We start from the raw sequence: 21599 nt of genomic DNA on the forward strand, positions 1-21599 counted from the left end.
TTACTCTTCTGCCTGGTTGCGAGCGGTCCCGATATCAGGTCTGGGTCAGACTATGAATGGTAAGACTTACCGTTGTGTTCTTTGCTACCGGTTGGGTGTTCCCTTGTTCTCCGTATCGGCACCTTGTTCTGCTTGCTCAAGAGTTTTTGATGGGGATATTTATGGGGATCATGCAGTGTCTTGTGCTGGGATGGTGGGTATTAAACATCGGCATAACGTTGTTCGTGATACCCTTGTTGATATTTGTTTCCGCTCTGGGATTTCTGCAAGGAAGGAGGTCAACGTTGGGTTAACTGAAGGGAACGACGGGGCTCTTCGGCCAGCAGATGTGTTGCTTAACTCCTGGGATAGAGGCCTAGATGTATGTGTTGACTTGACGGGGTCTTCTCCATTGACTCAATCTGGGTTGTCTGACTTCGTTCCTGGTCGTGTTATGTCGGCTGCGGCTCAGCGGAAGCGAGACAAGTATGGGGCACGTTGCAAGGCTATTGGCTATGGTTTTCTTCTTTTCTCCTTTTCTTCATTGGGGGAATTAGAGAAGGATGTCGTTGCGTTGCTGAAGCGGGTTCAGGCGTTCGCTAGGACTCAGGATATTGGAGCTCGTGCGGCTGCTCACATCTTTAACAGGATTGGGTTCGCTATAGTTAGAGGGGTGGGGGCCCAGATTGTATCTCTTTTGACTTTGTAGGTTTTTGTTATATAATAATAATAATAATAATAATAATAATAATAATAATAATAATAATAATAATAATAATAATAATAATAATAATAATAATAATAATAATAATAATAATAATAATAATAATAATAATAATAATAATAATAATAATAATAATAATAATAATAATAATAATAATAATAATAATAATAATAATAATAATAATAATAATAATAATAATAATAATAATAATAATAATAATAATAATAATAATAATCATAATAATAATTAATATATAAAATCATAATTGATGAAAATGTATTTACAAAATTTAACATATATATATAGAAAAACACACACACACACACATATATATATATATAAATCCGTTTACATAATAACGTTATATATACATCCAATTCAACTAAACAAGTGTAGTATTTGAATACAGAGATATATATAGATATTTTCCTAAAAAAGATGTCCAAACTAATTATACGCAACGCTATAAAAGCTACTAAATACCCACACATATATATAATAAGAGTGCTTGAAGCCAAATCACGCTCTTCATTTACTTTTTACCATTGCTGCCTACATCATCAACAACATGCGAAGAAAATTTGATATGTGAACAATTATTGTAGTAGTAATATTGAAAAATTAGAGAAGTTAAACAAAAAATATTTGCCATAGAGGAACGTAAACCAAGCACATAACTGTCTAGTAATACGCCAAGCTAACAAGAATTTTTGTACTAAATAGTCACTTTCTTGCACAACACAAGTAATTAACCCATTGCTATTAAAGGCGGTATGTGCTCGGCTAATAACAAATGACATTCCTATTCAAATATTAGGGATAAAGATAACAAACTGCAAAATGTCTGCTCAATATGGTCCAAGTATTACCTGCCCTTTTAATATGAGAAAACGAAAAATCAGAAAAAGAACTAGCAAATTAGCAATGGATAAAATATCATCCAAAAACAAACTAAAGGGATCAAACCCCTGCATTCGCTGCTTGAGACGACGTACAACAAGCTGGGCATCGCTTTCAATAATCACTCTACTGTACCCCAACCTGCACGCCAAGAGCAGCCCATACCTGCAAGCAGCAACCTTGTAGCTTGGCCAATGTGAGCATCACAATTAATTTTAACCCAACCAACCCCTGGCACTTCCATGAAGACACAACAGGAGTGAGCATTACAGGGGGCTTGAACACCCTACTAGCGTACTCCCCATAATCAGTAACATACTTCATCATTCTCGCAGCAACCATAAGTAATTTTTTAATTATTAATAAATGGTGAATATTTTTTTACTGTATTCTTTATCAATCTAGCTATATAAAATGACTAACTTTCAAACATTTACCTAAAACGTACTAACTTGCCTCTAACTAACACCACTTCTCCCTAACCGAACCTAAAACCACCTAAAATAGCAATCCAGCAATGAAGTGGATGAAAAAAAAGGTGCATAAGGCATTGGTACGTCAACACCAGCAATCCTCACAATAGGTGCATCAACATATTCAAAGCTATCCTCAATAATAGATGTACCGTCAAGAACATCAGAGTATGTGAACAGGTGTAGCAAATCAAGCAACTCAAGGAGATCAAGAGAAACAGAAAACTCACATCAGCCTTAATAATTTCAGGTAAGCTGACACACTTGTTTATGTAGTTCTGCTCTTATAGTCTTATTCAGCATCAGTATTATTGATTGATCTTAGAAAATTTTAAGTAGGTCAGAAAAATTTGCAATGTGGTGTTATAGTAGAGTCAAGCGGATGAAAAAAGAAATGGTTTATTCCAAACCTGAGAATCAAGTAGTTGTATAGCATTATCTATAACTTCTGATGAAACATTTCCACTACGTGTTGCCTTCAAAACCTGTGCCATCATAGAACCAACTGCATCAAATTTTGTGTTCAATATTTGATTTTGTTCAGCAAGATCCTCATTTTGCTTCTTCATATCTAACAGTGCAACCTTCAACTTCTCCACTTCCATATCACTATTGTTGACATAGTAAGACCCTTCTTTCCTTAAATGTCCTTCCACTCCAAAGATGTCGCTTTGCTTCACACCAAAGCCATAATTTAGAGGACTCTTAGGGATCTCGCCTTGATACATAAGTTGATTGAAAACTTCATTTTCAATATCAACCTTGGGAATGGAAGCAGAGGAGTTATCAAGGCTTTCTTGCACCTTCTTTATTTCATTCTCCTGTTACATGATAAGAAAACTATAAGACTTGGCAAAGAGCTAATAAATTAGTGGTTAAACTAATTTTCATTGGTATATATACCAGAAAATGACGAGATGTTGTGCCCTCTTTGAAGCTTCCATCTCCTTCGCTGTAAACACTTTTAAAAAACTCCAATTAATTGAAATCACCTTTTTGTTTTTCCTGCAATGTGAGAAACATACAAATATCTGACATTTAACTTCTGCTATTTTAAGTCTTTTAAATTGACGAAGTTACATTTTCTTCCAAATCTTGTAAGATAGTCAAATAGAAAAAAAAACACTAAATGCAAATTTTAGGACTAAATAAAATGAAGGATAATTATACCAAAATAGCTCTGCGATTTGCAAAGCTTTTAGCACCACTCTTGCGCACGAGAACTTGCGACGCACGAGCAGCTTTTCCGAGTTCAGACATTTTCTGTTTATTTAAAATCATGGTTAGCATGAGATAGAAATAAAGTTACATCACACTAAAACCACTATAATCAGAATATAACGGATTTGCTTGTGTCATTAGGTAGTGAGTTGGTCTGATGGAAGCTAGCCTCTGTTCTCACTAACACGTGTACTGTGTAAATATAATGGATTTGAGATCTCTAAACCTTATCGTGTGACTAACTATATCTGATGGGACGCAAGCTGTCACAAGAAAACGACTATTGGCAACAGCAAGATAACAGGGAAGGAGAGAATATGTAGCTTATTAGAGAGACAACAAAGGAAAAGGGTTGTAGCATCAGCGGCGAATATAGGAGGTCCATTACTGTTGTTTCATTGTGTATACTTTACTCTTTTCTCTCTCTGATTTGTTCCTTATAAAGCTATAAGACTGTAAGTTTATAGATTTGCTGGTCATAGGTTATCGCTTATGAAGAATTAAAGGACATTGTGGGAGGAGTTGATCAGCATAAACAACATAACCACCAAAATGTTTATCACACATCTAGGATTGTTCAATTTATTATATCCTACTAAAATGTTACTAACAAATTGACAACATACAAAACGGTTATACAGAGCTAATCTATAAACAAGAAATTCCCGTAAAAATCAAAATGCAAACCTTGGCGTCCGATGAAAGCCAATAATCAACCAGAAAACTCCAATTTTGAGTTGTGATTCCATCAGGTATACTAGCATAATTTTGCTCACGCGTTTTTTCCACGGGATCAAAATAATCCTTCTTTAATGCATATCTATGATTTTTCCATGCTTTGCCAATACGCTTCAAAATAGCATTCCTCATTTCCTTTCCATCGGGTAACAGAAAATGTGCCTTAAAGTAAATGTACAAATAAAGTTACATTAAGATTAATCTATGTAGCATATATAACTTATAGCGTATCATACTACATGTGAGTTATTATTGTGGCATTCATAATTATATCATATATCAGAGAACCATAGCATATGTCAGGCATGCAATAGATTATAAGTGTAGTAATGAAAGTAAGATTATATATTCATGGTGAACGATTAAAAGGCGTACCCGAACAAGGTTAACAATATTGCCTCTCATATTCGAGCTCAACTTACGCCAATTTAAAATTCCCACGGGACAAAATTCTTCTCGTTTAGCAATGTCTCCTAAGAAACTCACAAGGATGGAGCCACCTTTGTGAAGAGGTTGGTTGAATTCATTAAATTTGACGAAGTACCTAAATCCTGGTGCATCATTCCACACATCTCGAGGCTGAACAGAACCCTTCACAAGGTGTCGTGTTCCATCGACATCTTTGAAAACAATGAAATTAGGTAAGTGTTAAACAATAAAAAAACATTCAAAAAGGAAAAAAACAAAGCACATAATATTAAATATGCATTTACACTTACCAAATGCCACAACCTCTTCTTCCTCATCAAACTTGACATGCTCTGGCCAATTTTTCACAATACTTCGGCGTCTAAATTTTGTTCTTTTCACACCACTGTCCACTCCACCTGACTCATACAACTCTTCTTCACTCTCTGATTGAGATTCAGGTTCGTCAGAGTCAAAATTTAACCTCTTGTTGCTTTCAGCATGAATATATGCAGGAGACTTCTCCTTTTGGAGTCCCGGTGAACAAGTTGTATTCATTTGTGGTTGTGTCAAGGGTTCACCTCCAAAATTAGAAGACGTCATAGGATGATTCTTTTGAGTTTGTTGCATAGCTTCCAGGGGTGAAACAACTCTTCTTTCTAATTGGGATTTAGCTCCAGTCAAAGAAGAGACAATAGGTTGTTGTGAAGCTCCCACCGGCAGTGCACCTGTTTTAGCTCCAGGAAAAGGTTGTTTACTTGGATGTTCGGTAGCTTTTTGAGGTTGCTTTGATGCTTTAGTCGGCTGAGTTGTTTCTTTATGAGGGACTTGTGTTGTTTCTTGTGACGGAAGTGCACCAGTTTTAGCTTTAGTAAAAGGTGGAATAGTCGGATGCTCTGTAACCTTATGATGCTTTGATGGTTTAGTAGGTTGAATTGTTCCTTTGTGAGGCTGTAGTGTTTCTTTATGAGGGAGTTGCGATGTTTGTGGTGTTACAGATTGTAACATAGGATACGATCTAGGTTGTGATGGGGTTAAAGGAGGTTTTGATGACATCTTTTGTTGGGAGTTTGATGGCATTATAGTTGGCATACCTGCTTTTGATGCAGCAGCTATAGATGAAGATGATGTAGATGTGGGTTTTGATGCATTAATAGAAGATTTGTTTGGTTGCGATATGTGCCCAAACGTTTGTGATCTTCCAAGTGTTGGAGGGCTAAATGGTCCCCATTGGGTGGATTGGTTAGAAGACTCTGAAAAGTCGGATTGTGACACTGCAATATGGCTGGACTTAGACTGTAAGGATGTCGAAGTGGGTTTCTTATTTGAAGAAAATTGAGCCTCGCCAGGGGGTAAAGCAGTTCTTTTACTTCTGTAACTCATTATGAGGCACCTATTAACAGAAACAAATACAACTAGTCAGAAATTATGTGTGCAGCATAGGATATCAGACAGGTTTCAATTTTCTGAATCGAAATGTGAAAATGAAGTCGAAGGAAGTAGAGTATGCATACAGGTGACAGTTCTACTAAACCTCTTTAATCAATCTGCAAATAGCTGAGCATAATCAAGTAAATCAACTCAGATTACTCATAATTAAACCTCTTCGTTCTCTCTCTTTTTGACAGGAAGTTCTACACCTGAACAATGAGAATATAGCTCTAATTATATATGATATTGACGAGAAAGAAAAAAAATAGTGTGTTAATTAAGAGCAAATCGAAATCATAAGAAAAACCGCTATAACTGTTAGATGGTATGAGAAAATAGATTGTAATTAACAAATAGAATTAACAAAAAGTAAAGGGATAAATTCAGCAAAAGGAAATATTAATTAATGACAAATATCAACTCATAATTAAATTCAGCAATTACAAATCCAAATTAAAATAGGAAACTAATCATTCATTGTCGTTATTTACTTCGGGTAACTCATCCCCTAAATCAAACAAGTCTCTAGGCTTAGTCTTTACAACATGAAACCATCCTTTCCGTATCTCATCTTCAATGTAGAAAACCTGTTTTGTTTGAGATGAGAAAATAAAAGGATCATCTTGCAAATTTCTTCCTGAATGCATCAACTTGGAGAAATTAACACATATAAAGACATTTTGATCTGATTTAACACCCCTCTGTATGTCTACCCAAACACAATGAAACAATATAGCTTTGTAATTCCCATAATAGTCCAATTCATATATATCCTTCAGTTTCCCATAGTATGCTTCTCCATCTGCTTCAACCATGATTCCAGAATTTTGGGTAGTCAAACGGCTATCACGGTCCATGATCTGAAATTTATACCCATTGATCATAAAGCCCTTCATTTTTTTACCATAACAATTCAATCCCCCTGCCAGAATTTTTCTAAGTTTCCCATCTTCGGTGGATTCATCTATTGAGTGTACCTATCATGGTAGAATATAAAGTCAAAAACAGTCTGCTATTTTTGTAAGAAAATTGAACACATTAGGATACATATATATCACCTGACTTCGCAACCACTCTCCAAACTCGCTGATGATCCAATCACTTTCATCACTTTCAGTGATTGGGTTATGTGTATTCATTTGTCGCTTTAGATTTAAAAATTCTCTTCAAAGAAAGGAAAATAAATTATAATTTATAATGATATATTATAATAATTGGTTATTCATCAGAATGATGCAGTAAAATATAGCGATGAGCTTGTTTTAGGCTTTTGTCATCTAGACGGAAATTGACTTCTTTCCCAATTACTCGACCGCCAGAATTACACAAGTATTTTCCAGAATTGGGACTATCATCATCAATTCGTTTAGGTTTGTTAAAGACGGTCTTAACACCTTCAAGATATCTTGAACAAAACCTAATGGTCTACTCTAAAAGGTAGCCTTCTGCAATTGACCCTTCAGGTTGGGCTTTATTAGCTACATGTGACTTTAGATGGGCCAAGTACCTTTTCAAAAAGTCAAATTATAATTAAAATACAGTAAGTTTATAGATTTTCTAGATGAATTTAGATTAGACATATATGTAAATAAATCTAACCTCTCAATGGGATACATCCATCTGTACTGTACTGGCCCACCGAGTTTAACCTCCTCCACTAGGTGAATTAGTAAATGAACCATGATTGTGAAAAATGAAGGCAAAAACTCCATTTCCAACTCACAAAGGGTTAATACAATTCCTTCTTGAAGAGCATCTAGATCATCAGGATCAATAGCAGTGGAGCATAATTGCTTGAAAAAGTAAGACAATTTTGCAAGCAAATCAATTACTTTTGTTACATTAGAAGCTCTTCACTACAAGAAAATTGTTATTTGGCAACGAGGAAAGTCGTTGCCAAATATATTATTGGCAACAATTTTGGATTTTTTGCAATGACTTCTGTCCGTTATGTGAGATGTTGTTACTAAAAGTATTTGCAACGAGTTCTTCCGTAGCTAAAAATCGTCTTTTTTGCAACAACATTTTTGTAGCAAAAAATAGTTTGTTGCCATATATTCAAATCCAGGGTGAATGTAAATCTTATTAGCTACGACATTGGTCGTTACAAAATATATTGGTTTTGCTACAAATTTTATTGTTACTAAATATCAATTTTCGCAACGAGTATCTTGTTGTAAAAATTTTAATATTGTTATCAAATCTTGATAATATTTATAATATGATTCACTTTTTTGCAACATAAATGGATTGTTACAAATAATATTCATTTAAAATAACAATAATCGTTGTTGCAAAAAAAATAAATGCAAATTCATTTAATCATAATAAATTACATTAATAGTATTGCCTGTCCATACAAATCAAACAAATGTAAAATAAATACTTATTTTGTACCCATGACAAAACTATCATTTATAAAAAGTTCTACTTTGATAAATTGTTCACAAAATACAATTAGCATACATATACCAATTACAAATATGTTTCTTACACAACCCATCAATAATTGGGTAATTGCCCAAAAACCATCACCGCATTCTCCCAAAAATATATACCCAAGAGCCATCACCACATTCTCCTAAAATTATATACCCCAAAACCATCACTACATAGTCTACATTCTCCCAAAATATGTTCCTAAGCCAATATCCATTACCACAATATCCTACAAATATATACAACTATTAAGTGTAACTCTAAGAGTTTGTCAAACAAAATATGGTTACACAAAATTTTAAGCTATACTTAGAATTGTTATCTGCCATCACATAGTTGTCTTCTAATACGACCTTTCACTCCATATCATTGTCATTACCATTAAAACCCATCCTGAAAAAAGAAAAAGAAATAAGTTAGCAAAAAAAACAATAGCAAGGGAACAGCAAGAGACAGTTGTTAAAGTAAGTCACGATTATCCCAACGTAAACCCTGCAGCCAGTAGGAGCTAACTCTTACTATGTGAAACATTTACACCATACAGTGTGAATTTTTTTCATGGAGGATAGAACAAGTGATAATTCAGTAAGATAGAACACAATTTACCAGCAAACAAGCATCGTGGTAAAACGATGGCTTGACAACAATTTTTTTTTTTACTCTCTGCCTACTTAGTCCAAAGCATGAAGAAACTCTTAAAATTCAACTTGAACTATAACACTTGCTTCTGACATTATTTATAATTTTTCATCAGTTAGCAGCATTAATCAATGATTATGTACAAGCAAAGATGGGCTAATTTATGACGGTTCACAGTGCACAAAAGTGTGCAGCTTATAGGGGAAAAATCAGGAGGGATAAATTAATTAGTTGTACAAGAAAAGAACATAACATGCTCACAGGTGTTAAAAGTCATATATGTGAGGAAAGCCGAATCAGAAAGTATCATACCTTTTCATGTTGCTATTTATCATCTGCATGAATCGCTTCTCCATTTCTGCCATAATACGCTTCTGTTCTTCTTTGTATTCATCCATATCCTTCTTACTCGCCTCAAGCTCAGTTTTTAAATGAGTTATCTGGTCTTGTTGTTTAAGCATTATCATTTGTTGCTCTTCTTGAAGTCTTGCTTTAGTTGAACCTCTATACCCGTTACCTTTGCCTCGAATGTACCCAGATTTTGCCCCAAGTACCTGAACCAACATATCTTCCTGTGTCTGGGGGCGCATTTGATCTCCTTCAGGTTCTTTATCTTTATCTTGCACGAGTTAATGGAGTTGCGCCTGAAAAAATAAATTAGAAATTCATACACAAGTAGTATCGATGTCCTTTGAATAATACACAAGGTTTTTAAAGGATTTCCTCACGTGTATTTCTTTAGAACGAGCATCATTAGTCCATCGTAAAACTCCTCCATCATCTGTTGTTGTGTGTTGGGTCTAAACATTAGTAAGATGTGTTAACGTCATAATAAAAAATATTTTACAATAGGTACACATTGTAATCTTACACTATAGGTACACATTGTAATCTAACCAGGATGTACTCTGTCTCAGGGAAAGATAAGTTCCCTGTTGAGTGTTTGATCCATTTATCAGACCTTCGATTCTTACTGTTTTGCATGCTTCTTTTCTAGATTTAAGATATAAGATCATCAATAGTATTAATTTGAAGGTATGACAACATAAGCATGATTATTTATATAAATAGGAAGAGAGTGTTTACCTTAAACTTATCAGAATTAAATGTCTCACAGCATGCTATCCAGCTTGAAAGTGGAAAATCAGTAGGAGGATTTTCAAGTCTCTCCTCATGCCTATCTCCACATTCCTTGTAATAAGCATGCAAACGAGCTTTCCAAAATCGATATTAGCGTTGCATTGCATCAGTTACAAAAGCTTGAAGTCGAGGTAGCTGGGTAGAGGAGTCTTTAATGGTGAACTTGTTCTGTTTTTAAAATAGTATTATGACGCAGAGAGGAAAACTAATGTAAATATTATTAGAATGTATGAAAAATGCTAAAGTCTACCTTCACTTGCAACCACATTGAAACCATGTTTAGCAAAAACTTTAGACCAATCTCCTGCATCCATTAAAGCTGTTGTTCTAACAACATATCCACAAAAGTTAACTAGTGAGCGGGCATTTTCTCCAACAGCTTGCAGAACATACGGGGGTATTTCAATATCCAACTTAAATTGACCGCCCTTGGTTTTCTTTTCAAGAGCTAAACTTCCGTACTTGCCTCTCCGACCTCTTTTTTTAATAACACTTGTAGCAGAGGCTACAGTAATGCCTCCAAACACAATAAAATACAGTAAGCTACAAAGCTGCATAAACAAGCAATTTAGAAAAATCATAGTATCATTGTTACCTTGGCTGCTATTAGGATCATTACGTTGGGCTTCATCCAACACGTGTCTTTCATGCATGTACTTAGTTCTCAACTTTTTAGGTCGATTACCATTATCTTCATGAGGAGTAGGATCCGCTGCCTGGTATGTAGTTAACACAACATCAAGTCTCCTCATAAAATTGCTAGCATATACACGCTTTGTTCCCCCTAACAAATAAAATTTAATGAGATAAATTCATTAGATGAATAAACTTGTTGTGAAGTTCAAAAAACTGAAAGTGGTTTGTATTTCATCATTACCTATGTTTGAAAAACCTTGATCTCCACCTGGATTTTCTTCATTTGGATTTTCTTCATTAGTAGGACTATTTGTATTAGATCCAATGTCATCCATAACAAAATCATCTCCAATACATCTTGAAGGCGTCGTTGGGACTCTTCAGCAAAGTTTACAGTTTTTCTATTTCCAATGCTTCCAAATTTTCGTAGCTTAACTTGTCCTCTTCCTGCCATATCTGCAATATTTTAAAACATATATTTAAGAGCTTTGGAACACTATATTTTCTATACGCAACTATTAAATCATATAACCATATAACATAATCATAAGGGTTATTAAATAAAATACGAAGAATACTTACCAGGCTTTTATAGTTGGAAAATGATTGAACATAATAATTACTATCATATGAAAAATATAATGGAAAAAAAAAAACTAGTTTCATAAATTAGCTTTTGAAAATAACAGTTCAAGTTAGATATGAAAGTTGATTGATGATAAATTTTGCAACCTAACACAGGAAACTAAATAACTATCTAAGATAACAGAAGTGACATAAAGATAGATGTTTAAACTTCAACATCATCATCAACAATGAAACCATCCATATCATTATTTTTCTTCTTTTTTTTCGTTTGTTTCCCATGTTTTTGTTGCTTAATCCTCTCCATTACTTTGGTTACCCATTTTACGACTCGAGGATCACTTTCCACTGTAAAATGTTTAGTAGCCAAATACTGATTCTCTCCATTTCCATATAAAGTTTGGACATTTGAAGTCCTAATCTCCTCTTGCTGCACAGCTTCTTCATCAATAACTTGAGCAAGTGCAGCTTCATCGGTGTCTATTTCAGGAATGTTGTACAAATCTCGAGGCTCTGTCTTTATAACAGCTAGCCACTTATTTTCCCTAGGTTCTGGAACATAAAACACCTGTTCCACTTGTGATTCTAATACAAAGGGTTCTTGAGTTGATAAAGATAAGTCACTACAGACACTGGTTATATCAAATTCATCCACTTTATACCCTCTACCCTTATGTTGAACATCATACCAATCACACTTAAAAACGAACATATGATTTCCACCGGGATATTGAAGCTCGTAAATGTCTCTTAGAACACCATAATACTCCTTATCCATTAGATCATCTCCGTGAACCATAACCCCACTATTTTGGGTTTTTCTATTTTCTTGGCGATCAAGAGTGTGGAACCTAAACCCGTTCACAATGTAGCCACTATAACGCCTTACACTGCGTAAAGGACCACAAACTAAGTAATATAATTCTTCATCAACCAATCCTTCCTTATACATATGCTCCACCTATAAATAAAATGAAATCATTATAATATTATTGATGAGCCATAATATTGCTAATATGTATATGTAAAATAGACAGATAACTTACATGATTGCGAACCCATTCAGAAAATTGAGCTTTATGTCTTTTCTCGATATTTCTAGGAGTTGGATTTTCAGCAGCAAGTAACTCTCTATGCTGCCTGAAGTTAGGGAAAAAAAAAAAACAACCCTTAAAATATCTAGATGAAAAATGTTAAATTTCTTACAAAAACTATTTTATTATTTACTTACTTACTTAGCAAGTTCCATGAGGTCATCACAATTATTAAGGGTATAAAAGTGGACTTGTTCAAACTCCTCTACAGTAAGATGATAAGGCGTTGACTTTCCTAAAGGACGACCACGTGGGATAAATAAGTCCAGATCCCTTTTACTAGTCTCCTGACTATTGCCATCCTTATCTTCATTTCGAGAGTGGCGACTAAATTTTGTGGTCATGTCATCCATGTATCTAGAGCAAAATGTTAAACATTCATCAGCCAAGTAACTTCTTGCAATCGAACCTTCTGGCCGTGCTTTATTGCGAACATAAGATTTTAATGTACGCAGGTACCTGATATATGAAAATAAAATATGTAACAGAAAAATAAAATATATTATTATGAAAAAAAAAAATCAAAAATTGCATTATACACATACCTCTCTATTGGATACATCCATCGATATCTCACTGGACCACCAATCTTAGCTTCTGCCACCAGATGAACAACTAAGTGTAGCATGACAGAAAAGAAAGAAGGTGGAAAAATCATTTCCAATTTGCACATAGTGTAGGGAATTTTGTTTTCAAGCTTATCAAGTTCCTTCATTGTCAAATTTTTTGAGCACAAGTTCTTAAAGAACAAGCTTAGTTCAATTAATGGCTCACAAACGTGTTTTGGAAGGAGTCCACGAACAGCTATTGGAAGTAATTGCTCCAAAAAAACATGATGATCGTGACTTTTCATGCATGAAATTTTGTTTCTGATTAGGGGATTTTGCTCCCACCAATCGGAATGCGCCACGTGGGCCAATCAGGTCATGCCAAGTGTCCCCCAGTTGGACCTCTCAGGGCTTGCCACGTGGCACCCGCTTATTCGTCCACCCTGGACTTATTATGTCATGACACGTGGCATACTCCATGCCTAATGGAGAAGCCGGTTACCTAGGCCCAACTTCCGAGGGAAGCCCAATCAGCCCAAGGTTAACCTAAACCTAGATTGGCACGTTTCCCGAGGTTATAAATACCTCCCTTAATCCTCATTAAGGGAGATTACGCAGATTACACACATTAAACACTCTCACCTAGAGAGACCCAATCACTTTAATTTCCGCATTAATTACTCCTTAATCAAGTACTAACTTGACCGTCGGAGGTGGATCTCCAATCATCCGGAGCATCCGTTTGTTTTGCAGGTACAGGCGTCCGGTTCCAGTCTCGGAATTGTGACTCTCCCGCAGGACATCAGAAAACCCCGAAACATTTTGGCGCCGTCTGTGGGGAGAGTATTTCTGAGATGGCACCCACGTTTGTACCGGCTCCTGAAGAGAGACGACCCCTGGACGATCCTCTAGTTCAGTCGGACCACGATACTGAGAATGAATTTGAAGTTGAAGCTCACACAGTTTCAGACGGGACCCTAAGGGCCCGACGTACCCGTCATACCGAAAGGAGGGAACGGGAACATCTTCAAACTGGAAGCGAGCCAGCAGGCGCACCGCCTGTTCGGCAGCAGCCGACTGATGGGTCTGCTCCCATCACAAGGAACGAACTCATGACCTTCATGAGGGACTTCAAGGGAGAAATTCAAGAGTTGATCAACAAGAAGCCGCCTTCTCTGGACAAGGAGCAATCGGCTAAGAAACCCTCCACTTCACGGAAGAGGAAGCCAATTCAAGGGCGAGAGGCGACCCCTCATCCTAAATCTAGGAAGTGGGAGCCACCTGCTCTTGATTTCACAAAATACCGTTTTCCTACTCCAGGAAATAGGAAACCTGTTCGTCATATTCAGGCGGACGGGTCGAGGAAAACATACACAGACGCTCGGCTACTGCTAGAGCAGAAGAAGAGTGACCGATTGTCAGAGTCGGCCTCTACTTCAAACTTCCAAGATAGTCTGCGAAATACCTCGATGAGGCATACTCAGTCGTATCATGAGGGTCAGTCAGGCGGCACCTCCCGTCAGTCCGGCTTTCATAGCGACCAGGCGGTACCAAACTTACCGTTTGTACCGCAACAACAATATTTCTTACAGCCACCTCCGTTTGGTGGACATGCAGCAAAAAATGTCCAACCTATGGACTGGCAGCTACGGTTGCTTAGACTTGGTGAACAGCCGTCGGCCTTCTCCAAGGAAATTACTGAAGCCGCTCAGCCGGCCAAAGTGAAAAATGTATTAGTAGGCGCCTATGACGGCACTACTAACCCAGAAGACCATCTGATGGCATTCACCAACCTGATGTACCTTCAAGGGTTGGATGATCCCACTTGGTGCAAGTGTTTCCCAGCGACTCTCAAAGGAATCGCACAACAATGGTTCGGCAACCTGCCGACTGGTTGTGTAAATAACTTCAAGACGCTTGCTTACTTATTCACCTCCAACTTCGCCATGAACATCCCTGCGAAGAAGACGACCCTTGATTTAGGAACAATTCAGCAGGGCGAGAAGGAGGGGCTTCGTTCTTACATCAGGCGGTTTAACCTGATGAGAATACAGATTCCAGGGTTACCGGATGAAGTAGCCTATACTGACTTTTTCAGAGGTCTCAAAGACGGGTCGACCTTCAAATTTGATTTGGTCCGAAAGAGGGTGGCGACTCTTCAAGAGGCCTTGATTGAAGCGGAAGCCTATATACAGGCGACTGATCTTTGTAGTACGGTAAAACAGTCAGACGGGAAAAGGTCCGACAAAAGAGAAGGACGACAGAAGCAGTCGTCAAACAAAGACGAGAAGAGAAAAGAGGTTTGGGCAACTGATTCCTCTAAACAGCCGTCCCAGAAGAAGAAAAAAGAGTTCAAACCATACTCCCCAAAGTACGTGTTTAACAAGGATAGCCAATTTATCCTAAAGGAAATCAAGGGGCGGATCTCAATTGAGAAGCCGGTCCCCATGAAGGGTTCTGCAAACAATCGAAACCAAGAAAAATTTTGTGATTATCATGAAGATGTTGGTCATCACACCAATGAATGCATCAGTCTCATGCGGTATCTGGACCGCCTGGCTGAGCAAGGTGACCTTGACACATATGTCAAGAAATCTACGGGGAACACTTCCTCGAAAAAGCAGTCGACCAAAAAGAATCAACAGGCCGACAGCTCCGATACAGATGATGCAGTCGTCTACACCATTGCAGGAGGCTTCTCAGGAGGCGGCCCCACTATTAGGGGCAACAAAGACAATATCAGACGTTTAGATGTAAATTCCGTTCACCAAGAACGGCCCTCCAAATATTCATTTCCTGAGATTGTCATCACTGAAGAAGATCTAGGAGGGGTAAGAGGGCCGCATGACGACCCTATCGTTATTGAATGTAAAGTGGTCAACCAGAGAGTTCCGAATCCTCATAGATACCGGAAGCTCCTCAGATCTCATCAGTAGCAAATGTCTGTCGAAACTAAAATATCAGACTGATTGCATACATCTGGCATCCCACCCTTTAGTGGGGTTTGGAGGAGGAGTCGTCCACCCAGTGGGACGAGTGGATTTACCCATCCGCCTGGGCGAAAAAGGGGAAGGACGATACATGGTAGTCCGGTTCCTGGTAGTAGAAGAACTATCGGCCTACAACATGATTCTGGGACGACCAACCCTGAATAATTTCAAGGCTGTTATAATCCCATCTCTTATGTTGCTCAAGTTTGAGAGGGATAATGGAACAGTCGGGTCCCTAAGGGGAGATCAGAGGATGGCCCGAGAGTGCTATCTCTCGGATGTCAAGCCCACTGTTATGGCCACTGGGTCGAGCGGTGGAAAAATAGACCTTGATAATGTCAAGGAGAGTGCGCCTGTTCAAGAAGCAGGCGGCAAGAAGAGAAAGGCATCCCAGACAGGGGCCGCAAGAAAAGACAGAAAATAGCAATCATTGGCAGAGGAGCGGTCGGATGAATTCCGCCCTCAGCCAGTTGGTGAGCATACGGACCTGATCTTAGATGACTCGCGTCCTTACAGAACAATCAAGGTTGGGACGACTGCTCTAAGGGACCTGGGTGACGACTTTCACAAACTATTGAAAGAATACAAGGACATCTTTGCATTCGAAGTCCATGAAATGCCAAGCATTAGTCCTGATCTGGCGGTACATAAACTGGCCGTGGATCCGAAAAAGAAGCCGGTACGGCAGAAGAAGCGGAACCATGGCGAAGAAAGAAGTCAGGCGGCAGCCGCCGAAGTTAAAAAATTACTTGATGCAGGGTTCATTCAGCAATGTTAATTCCCAGACTGGGTTGCGAATGTGGTGCTTGTTAAAAAGCCGAATGGCACCTGGCGAATGTGTGTAGACTACACAGACTTAAACAAGGCGTGCCCCAAAGACAGTTACCCTCTGCCTAAAATTGATAACCTGGTCGACTCAACAGCCGGCCATGCTTTGATGAGCTTTATGGACGCCTACTCTGGTTTCCATCAAATTCCTTTATGGAAGAAAGATTAGGAGAAGACGGCCTTCGTCACTGATCAGGGGTTATACTGTTACACGGTCATGCCGTTTGGTCTTAAGAATGCCCCGACCACTTTCCAGCGAATGATAAACACTGTGTTCTTTGATCAGATTGGGAGAAATGTCGAGGCATATATTGATGATATGATTGTCAAGTCTAAACTTCAAAAAGATCATCTGTCGGACCTCCGAGAAACTTTCGCCACACTCAGGCGGCACCATGTCATGCTCAATCCCAGGAAATGTTTCTTTGGAGTTGAGTCTGGGAAATTTCTCGGATTCCTTATCAATCAGAGAGGAATAAAGGCGAACCCTGAGAAGGTGCAGGCGGTCATCGACATGCAGTCGCCTCGTACTATCCGAGAGGTTCAGAAGTTAACAGGTTGTCTGGCGGCCTTGGGAAGATTTCTAAGCCGATCAGGCGACAAATGCCTATACTTTTTCCAGACAATTAAGAAAAAGGCAAGGTTTGAATGGGGGCCGGATGCTGAGGCGGCCTTCCAGAAATTGAAAGTTCACTTGCATTCCTTGCCGAGGCTGGTCAGCCCTTTGCCCAAAGAAGTACTCTACATGTACCTGGCCGTCTCTGATCATGCGTTAAGCGCTGTTCTCCTTGCTGAAAGAGACGGCTGTCAGCTCCCGATCTACTTTGTCAGTCACGTACTGAAAAATGCCGAGTTCAGGTATCCCTTAGTGGAGAAATTTTGTCTTGCACTCTTCATGGCTGTTAAAAAATTGAAGCCCTACTTTTTGTCACATGCAGTCGTCGTGTATACAGTCCAACCTATCAAGCGGCCACTGACCATCATGGAGTCGTCAGGCCGAATGATCAAATGGGCCATAGAAATACAGAGCCTCGAAGTTACCTTCCAGCCTAGAAAAGCAGTGAAGGGGCAAGCCTTTGCTGACTTTATTGTTGAGATGACTCGTCCTCCTGACTCTCAAGTTCCAGACCAAGTCTGGAAGGTATATGTGGATGGAAGCTCTACTTCAAACGGTTGTGGAGCAGGCGTCATATGTCAGTCGCCAGAGGGCGACAGGTACGAGTATGCTCTACGCTTCAGTTTTCAGGCCTCAAACAATGAGGCAGAATATGAAGCTTTACTAGCCGGAATCCGCATGTGCAAGGCGGCAGGGGCAAGAAAAATATACGCCTGTTCCGATTCACAATTGATAGTGAGTCAGTACAATGGCGAATACGAAGCAACCCATCCGGCCATGATCAAGTATTTGCAGGCGGTCCGACAAGCAGTCGGCTCCCTTGAGGATTTCCATCTGACCCAAGTGCCGAGATCAGAAAACAACCAGGCGGATGCACTTTCAAAATTAGCATCATCCGCCTCCTGTGATACTCCTCGTACTGTTTTTTGGGAAGTAATGGAGAAGAGAAGCATCGAGGAAGACCCTATTGGAATCCTAGACAGAAGCTCAACCTGGATGGATCCAATCATGGCATATCTGACAAACGGTACCCTGCTGGATGATCATCAACAGGCGGCAGCACTGAAAAAACGAGCAACCAGTTTTGAAATAATAAAGGGAGAACTTCACAAAAGGGGGTACCTTCAACCCTTTTTAAAGTGTGTTACTCCAGAAAAGGGACGAGAGATACTAGACGATCTTCACTCTGGTTACTGTGCTTCTCATATAGGCAGTAGGACGCTTGCTCAACGGGCAAGGCGACAGGGCTACTTTTGGCCTACTTTAGAAGCAGATGCAATGGAGATGGTGAAAAAATGTGACAAGTGCCAAAGGTTTGACAAGCTAATTCACCGCCCGGCTACTGACCTCACTACCATTCATAGCCCACTACCGTTTGCTAAGTGGGGCATGGATATTCTGGGTCCATATACGCCTGCTACAGGCGGAAGGAGGTACATACTTGTTGCCGTCGACTATTTCACTAAATGGGTAGAGGCGGAGGCTGTAAAGGGAATCAAGACGAAGGATGTAATTTCATTCATTTGGAAAAATGTCATCACTCGGTTCGGGGTTCCCATGTCTATGGTTTTTGATAATGGTCCCCAATTTGAGACGCCTGTTCTCAAAAGCTGGTTGGGTGACCAAGGAATTGCACACTACTTTGCATCTGTCGGCCGTCCACAAGCAAACGACCAGGTAGAAGCCTTTAATAAAATCATCTCAGACGGTCTCAAGAAAAAGATCGAACGAGCAGGCGGCCTATGGGCGGATGAATTACCACATGTTCTCTAGGCCATTAGGACGACTGAAAAAGGGGCGACTGGAGAAACTCCATTCCTCCTAACTTATGGTGCGGAAGCTGTTCTTCCAATAGAACACTACGAGCCGACTCTTCGAGTAATGCTATATGACGAAGAGGCAAACTGGGAAGCCATGCGCCTGGCATTAGACTCACTCCCTGAAAGGAGGGGCAATGTTGTCTTGCACCATGAAATTTACCGCCTGAGAATGACTAGATCATACAACAAAAAAGTACACAGGCGTCCACTCAAAGTGGGGGACTTTGTACTTAGCAAAATGGAAGCAGTTGGAAGGGCTAATGAGTCTGGCAAACTAACTCCCAACTCGGAAGGACCCTACCGAATCTGTGAAGAGGTCAGGGACGGTACCTACCGTCTGGAAACACCAGACGGCCAACCGTTGCCTCGAACTTGGAATGTAGATAATCTTAAGAAACATTTCTTTTGAATGATACAAATAGTCAAGGGCTACTTAATAAAAGTTTGCATACTTAATATTCAATTTTGTACTAAGAGGGGCACGCCTACTAACAAACAGTCGGCTACTCTCCATACTCAGTTTTCATTTTTACTTAAGAGGGGCATGCCTACTGACAAACAGTCGGCTACTCTCCATGTTTAATATTTATTCTTACTTAAGAGGGGCAGGCCGCCTATACATTTACAGTCGCCTACTCTCCATTGAGTATTTCACTTTATCATCAGAGGGGCATGCCGTCTGTACCTTTACAGTCGGCTACTCTCCATTGAGTATTTTACTCTATCTTCAGAGAGGCATGTCGTTTGTACCTTTACAGTCGGCTACTCTCCATTGAGTATTTTACTCTATCTTCAGATAGCATGCCGCCTGTACCTTTACAGTCGGCTACTCTCCATTGAATATTTTACTCTATCACCATAGGGGCATGCCGTCTAGATATATAGTCGGCTACTCTCCATAGAAGAGGGCCGACTGGTTCCAAAGCACACAACCACCCCCCTTATACTTAGCTAAAAATGATCAGGGCCTGGCCGACCCTGTGCCTAAACAGGCGGCTACCCTCCTCTTACTTAGCACCTACGTTCACCAAGAACTAACCAAGGCCACAAGCCGAATGATCAGTTCAGGCGCTAAGCCAACTGATCCAATCTTTAAACTAATACGACCTGTCCCAACATCATAGCAGGCGTCCGGCGGCATCCCTCCGGATGAAATTCGTCGCAGAGAGCAGCTCCATTTTGGGTGGAACATTGCTCTATAAACTAATTACACGGCACCTATACGACTGTCCCCAAGGGCAACCACGTAGCCGTTTTTGAGACAAGGATAACTCTATCACTAACCAAACCAGTGGTAGCAGTTGACATCTGAGTCAGATGACCGCTTGTATTACTTGGGATAAATGCAGGGGGTACCTCTTGAGTTAATAGCCAACAAACATTGGCGAATCAAAAGGTTCAGCCGGCCTCCGCCGCCTGGTACCTTTACTACTCAAGCAGGAGTGACGGCGACTGAGTAACACCAAAGTTAACTCATAGTCACTCTCTCAAACTTAGTATGGAGCCTAAAAGGTATGAGTCGTCCGCCTGTTTTTAGCAAACAGGGGCTCTCAACCACTACTCCTGCTAGGTTAACAACCTATGAGTTAAAAGCCAACAAACATTGGCGAATAAAGGGGAACAACCGGTACCCACCGCTTGATACCTCTACTACTCAGTTACTTGGCGACTAGGTAACAATCATGTTTACTTGGTCACTCCTTAAAAATTTAGTATGAAACTAAAAAGGTGTTCATACAGCACCTGTTCACACTAGATTAAATATGGCGGGGAACAGTCGGCCTAGACGGCCTAAAGTCTCTAGCCTAAAAACATGACAAGTAGGAAACCACTCTCCTACTTGGTTAATTTTACAAATGACAGGACCGCCTGCCTAAAGGGGATCCAGTCTTTAAAATGGTTCGAATACCGATTGGATAAATGGCCGACTGATCGTCTAGCCTGGAAACAGACAACCAGTCGTCCAGGGGCATAAGCGGCGTGACTAACTATCCATACCTGTCTGCAACTATCGACCATGTAAAACAGTCGGTATAGTGTGCAATTGGATATCAGAATATTCAATACTTAAACAAATTTGAAGCAAAACAAAAATATTCATTAAAAGGAAGCCGGTCATTAAAGACCGGCAAAATATTCAGAGCCCCGGCCCCCTGGCCGGATAAATACAAACAAACGGCACGCAGGCCGGGGAAAGAAGACATAAAGCTTATGAAGGGGGCAGATCTTCAATATTAGCAGTTGCCGCCTGGTCAGCACTCTTTTTGCTAGACTCGGCTTCAGTTGCATCCTTCTTCGATGCATTACCCCCAAGCGGCACAAGCGCCACTACCGGCTGCTCCTCCTCCTCCAACGCCTCTTCCTCAGCAGCCGCCAGGATCTCTTGATTA

The 21599-nt window shown here is 39.6% G+C and overlaps 4 protein-coding genes across 5 annotated transcripts; all 4 read right to left on the reverse strand.

The window, feature by feature from the left end:
- Window positions 1–1030: 1030 nt before the first annotated feature.
- LOC110728739 lies at window positions 1031–5972 on the reverse strand. Its single transcript, XM_021908385.1, has 6 exons — window positions 4755–5972; window positions 4411–4655; window positions 3985–4197; window positions 3247–3339; window positions 2980–3081; window positions 1031–2897 (listed from the first exon to the last, which is right to left on the reverse strand). The coding sequence occupies exons 1-5, from the start codon at window positions 5824–5826 to the stop codon at window positions 3055–3057; spliced, it is 1650 nt and encodes a 549-aa protein (XP_021764077.1). The 5' UTR covers window positions 5827–5972; the 3' UTR covers window positions 1031–2897; window positions 2980–3054.
- Window positions 5973–6277: 305 nt separating this feature from the next.
- Window positions 6278–7534, reverse strand: LOC110728740. Of its 2 annotated transcripts, XM_021908386.1 has the most exons (3): window positions 7474–7534; window positions 6933–7381; window positions 6278–6851 (listed from the first exon to the last, which is right to left on the reverse strand). In XM_021908386.1, the coding sequence occupies exons 2-3, from the start codon at window positions 7011–7013 to the stop codon at window positions 6345–6347; spliced, it is 588 nt and encodes a 195-aa protein (XP_021764078.1). In that variant the 5' UTR covers window positions 7014–7381; window positions 7474–7534; the 3' UTR covers window positions 6278–6344. The 2 variants fall into 2 exon arrangements, with proteins under 2 accessions (XP_021764078.1, XP_021764079.1); XM_021908387.1 differs by having other exon boundaries at window positions 6933–7524.
- Window positions 7535–8225: 691 nt separating this feature from the next.
- On the reverse strand, window positions 8226–9938 carry LOC110728709. Its single transcript, XM_021908352.1, has 4 exons — window positions 9824–9938; window positions 9681–9733; window positions 9265–9596; window positions 8226–8706 (listed from the first exon to the last, which is right to left on the reverse strand). Exons 3-4 carry the CDS (start codon window positions 9540–9542, stop codon window positions 8670–8672), a joined length of 315 nt encoding a protein of 104 aa, XP_021764044.1. The 5' UTR covers window positions 9543–9596; window positions 9681–9733; window positions 9824–9938; the 3' UTR covers window positions 8226–8669.
- A 1467-nt stretch (window positions 9939–11405) lies between these two features.
- Window positions 11406–13325, reverse strand: LOC110728710. Its single transcript, XM_021908353.1, has 4 exons — window positions 12953–13325; window positions 12549–12866; window positions 12360–12453; window positions 11406–12274 (listed from the first exon to the last, which is right to left on the reverse strand). Exons 1-4 carry the CDS (start codon window positions 13258–13260, stop codon window positions 11519–11521), a joined length of 1476 nt encoding a protein of 491 aa, XP_021764045.1. The 5' UTR covers window positions 13261–13325; the 3' UTR covers window positions 11406–11518.
- Window positions 13326–21599: the final 8274 nt, after the last annotated feature.

The sequence above is a fragment of the Chenopodium quinoa genome, unplaced genomic scaffold (genome assembly GCF_001683475.1).
Source record: "Chenopodium quinoa cultivar QQ74 unplaced genomic scaffold, ASM168347v1, whole genome shotgun sequence".
NCBI lineage: Eukaryota > Viridiplantae > Streptophyta > Magnoliopsida > Caryophyllales > Amaranthaceae > Chenopodium > Chenopodium quinoa.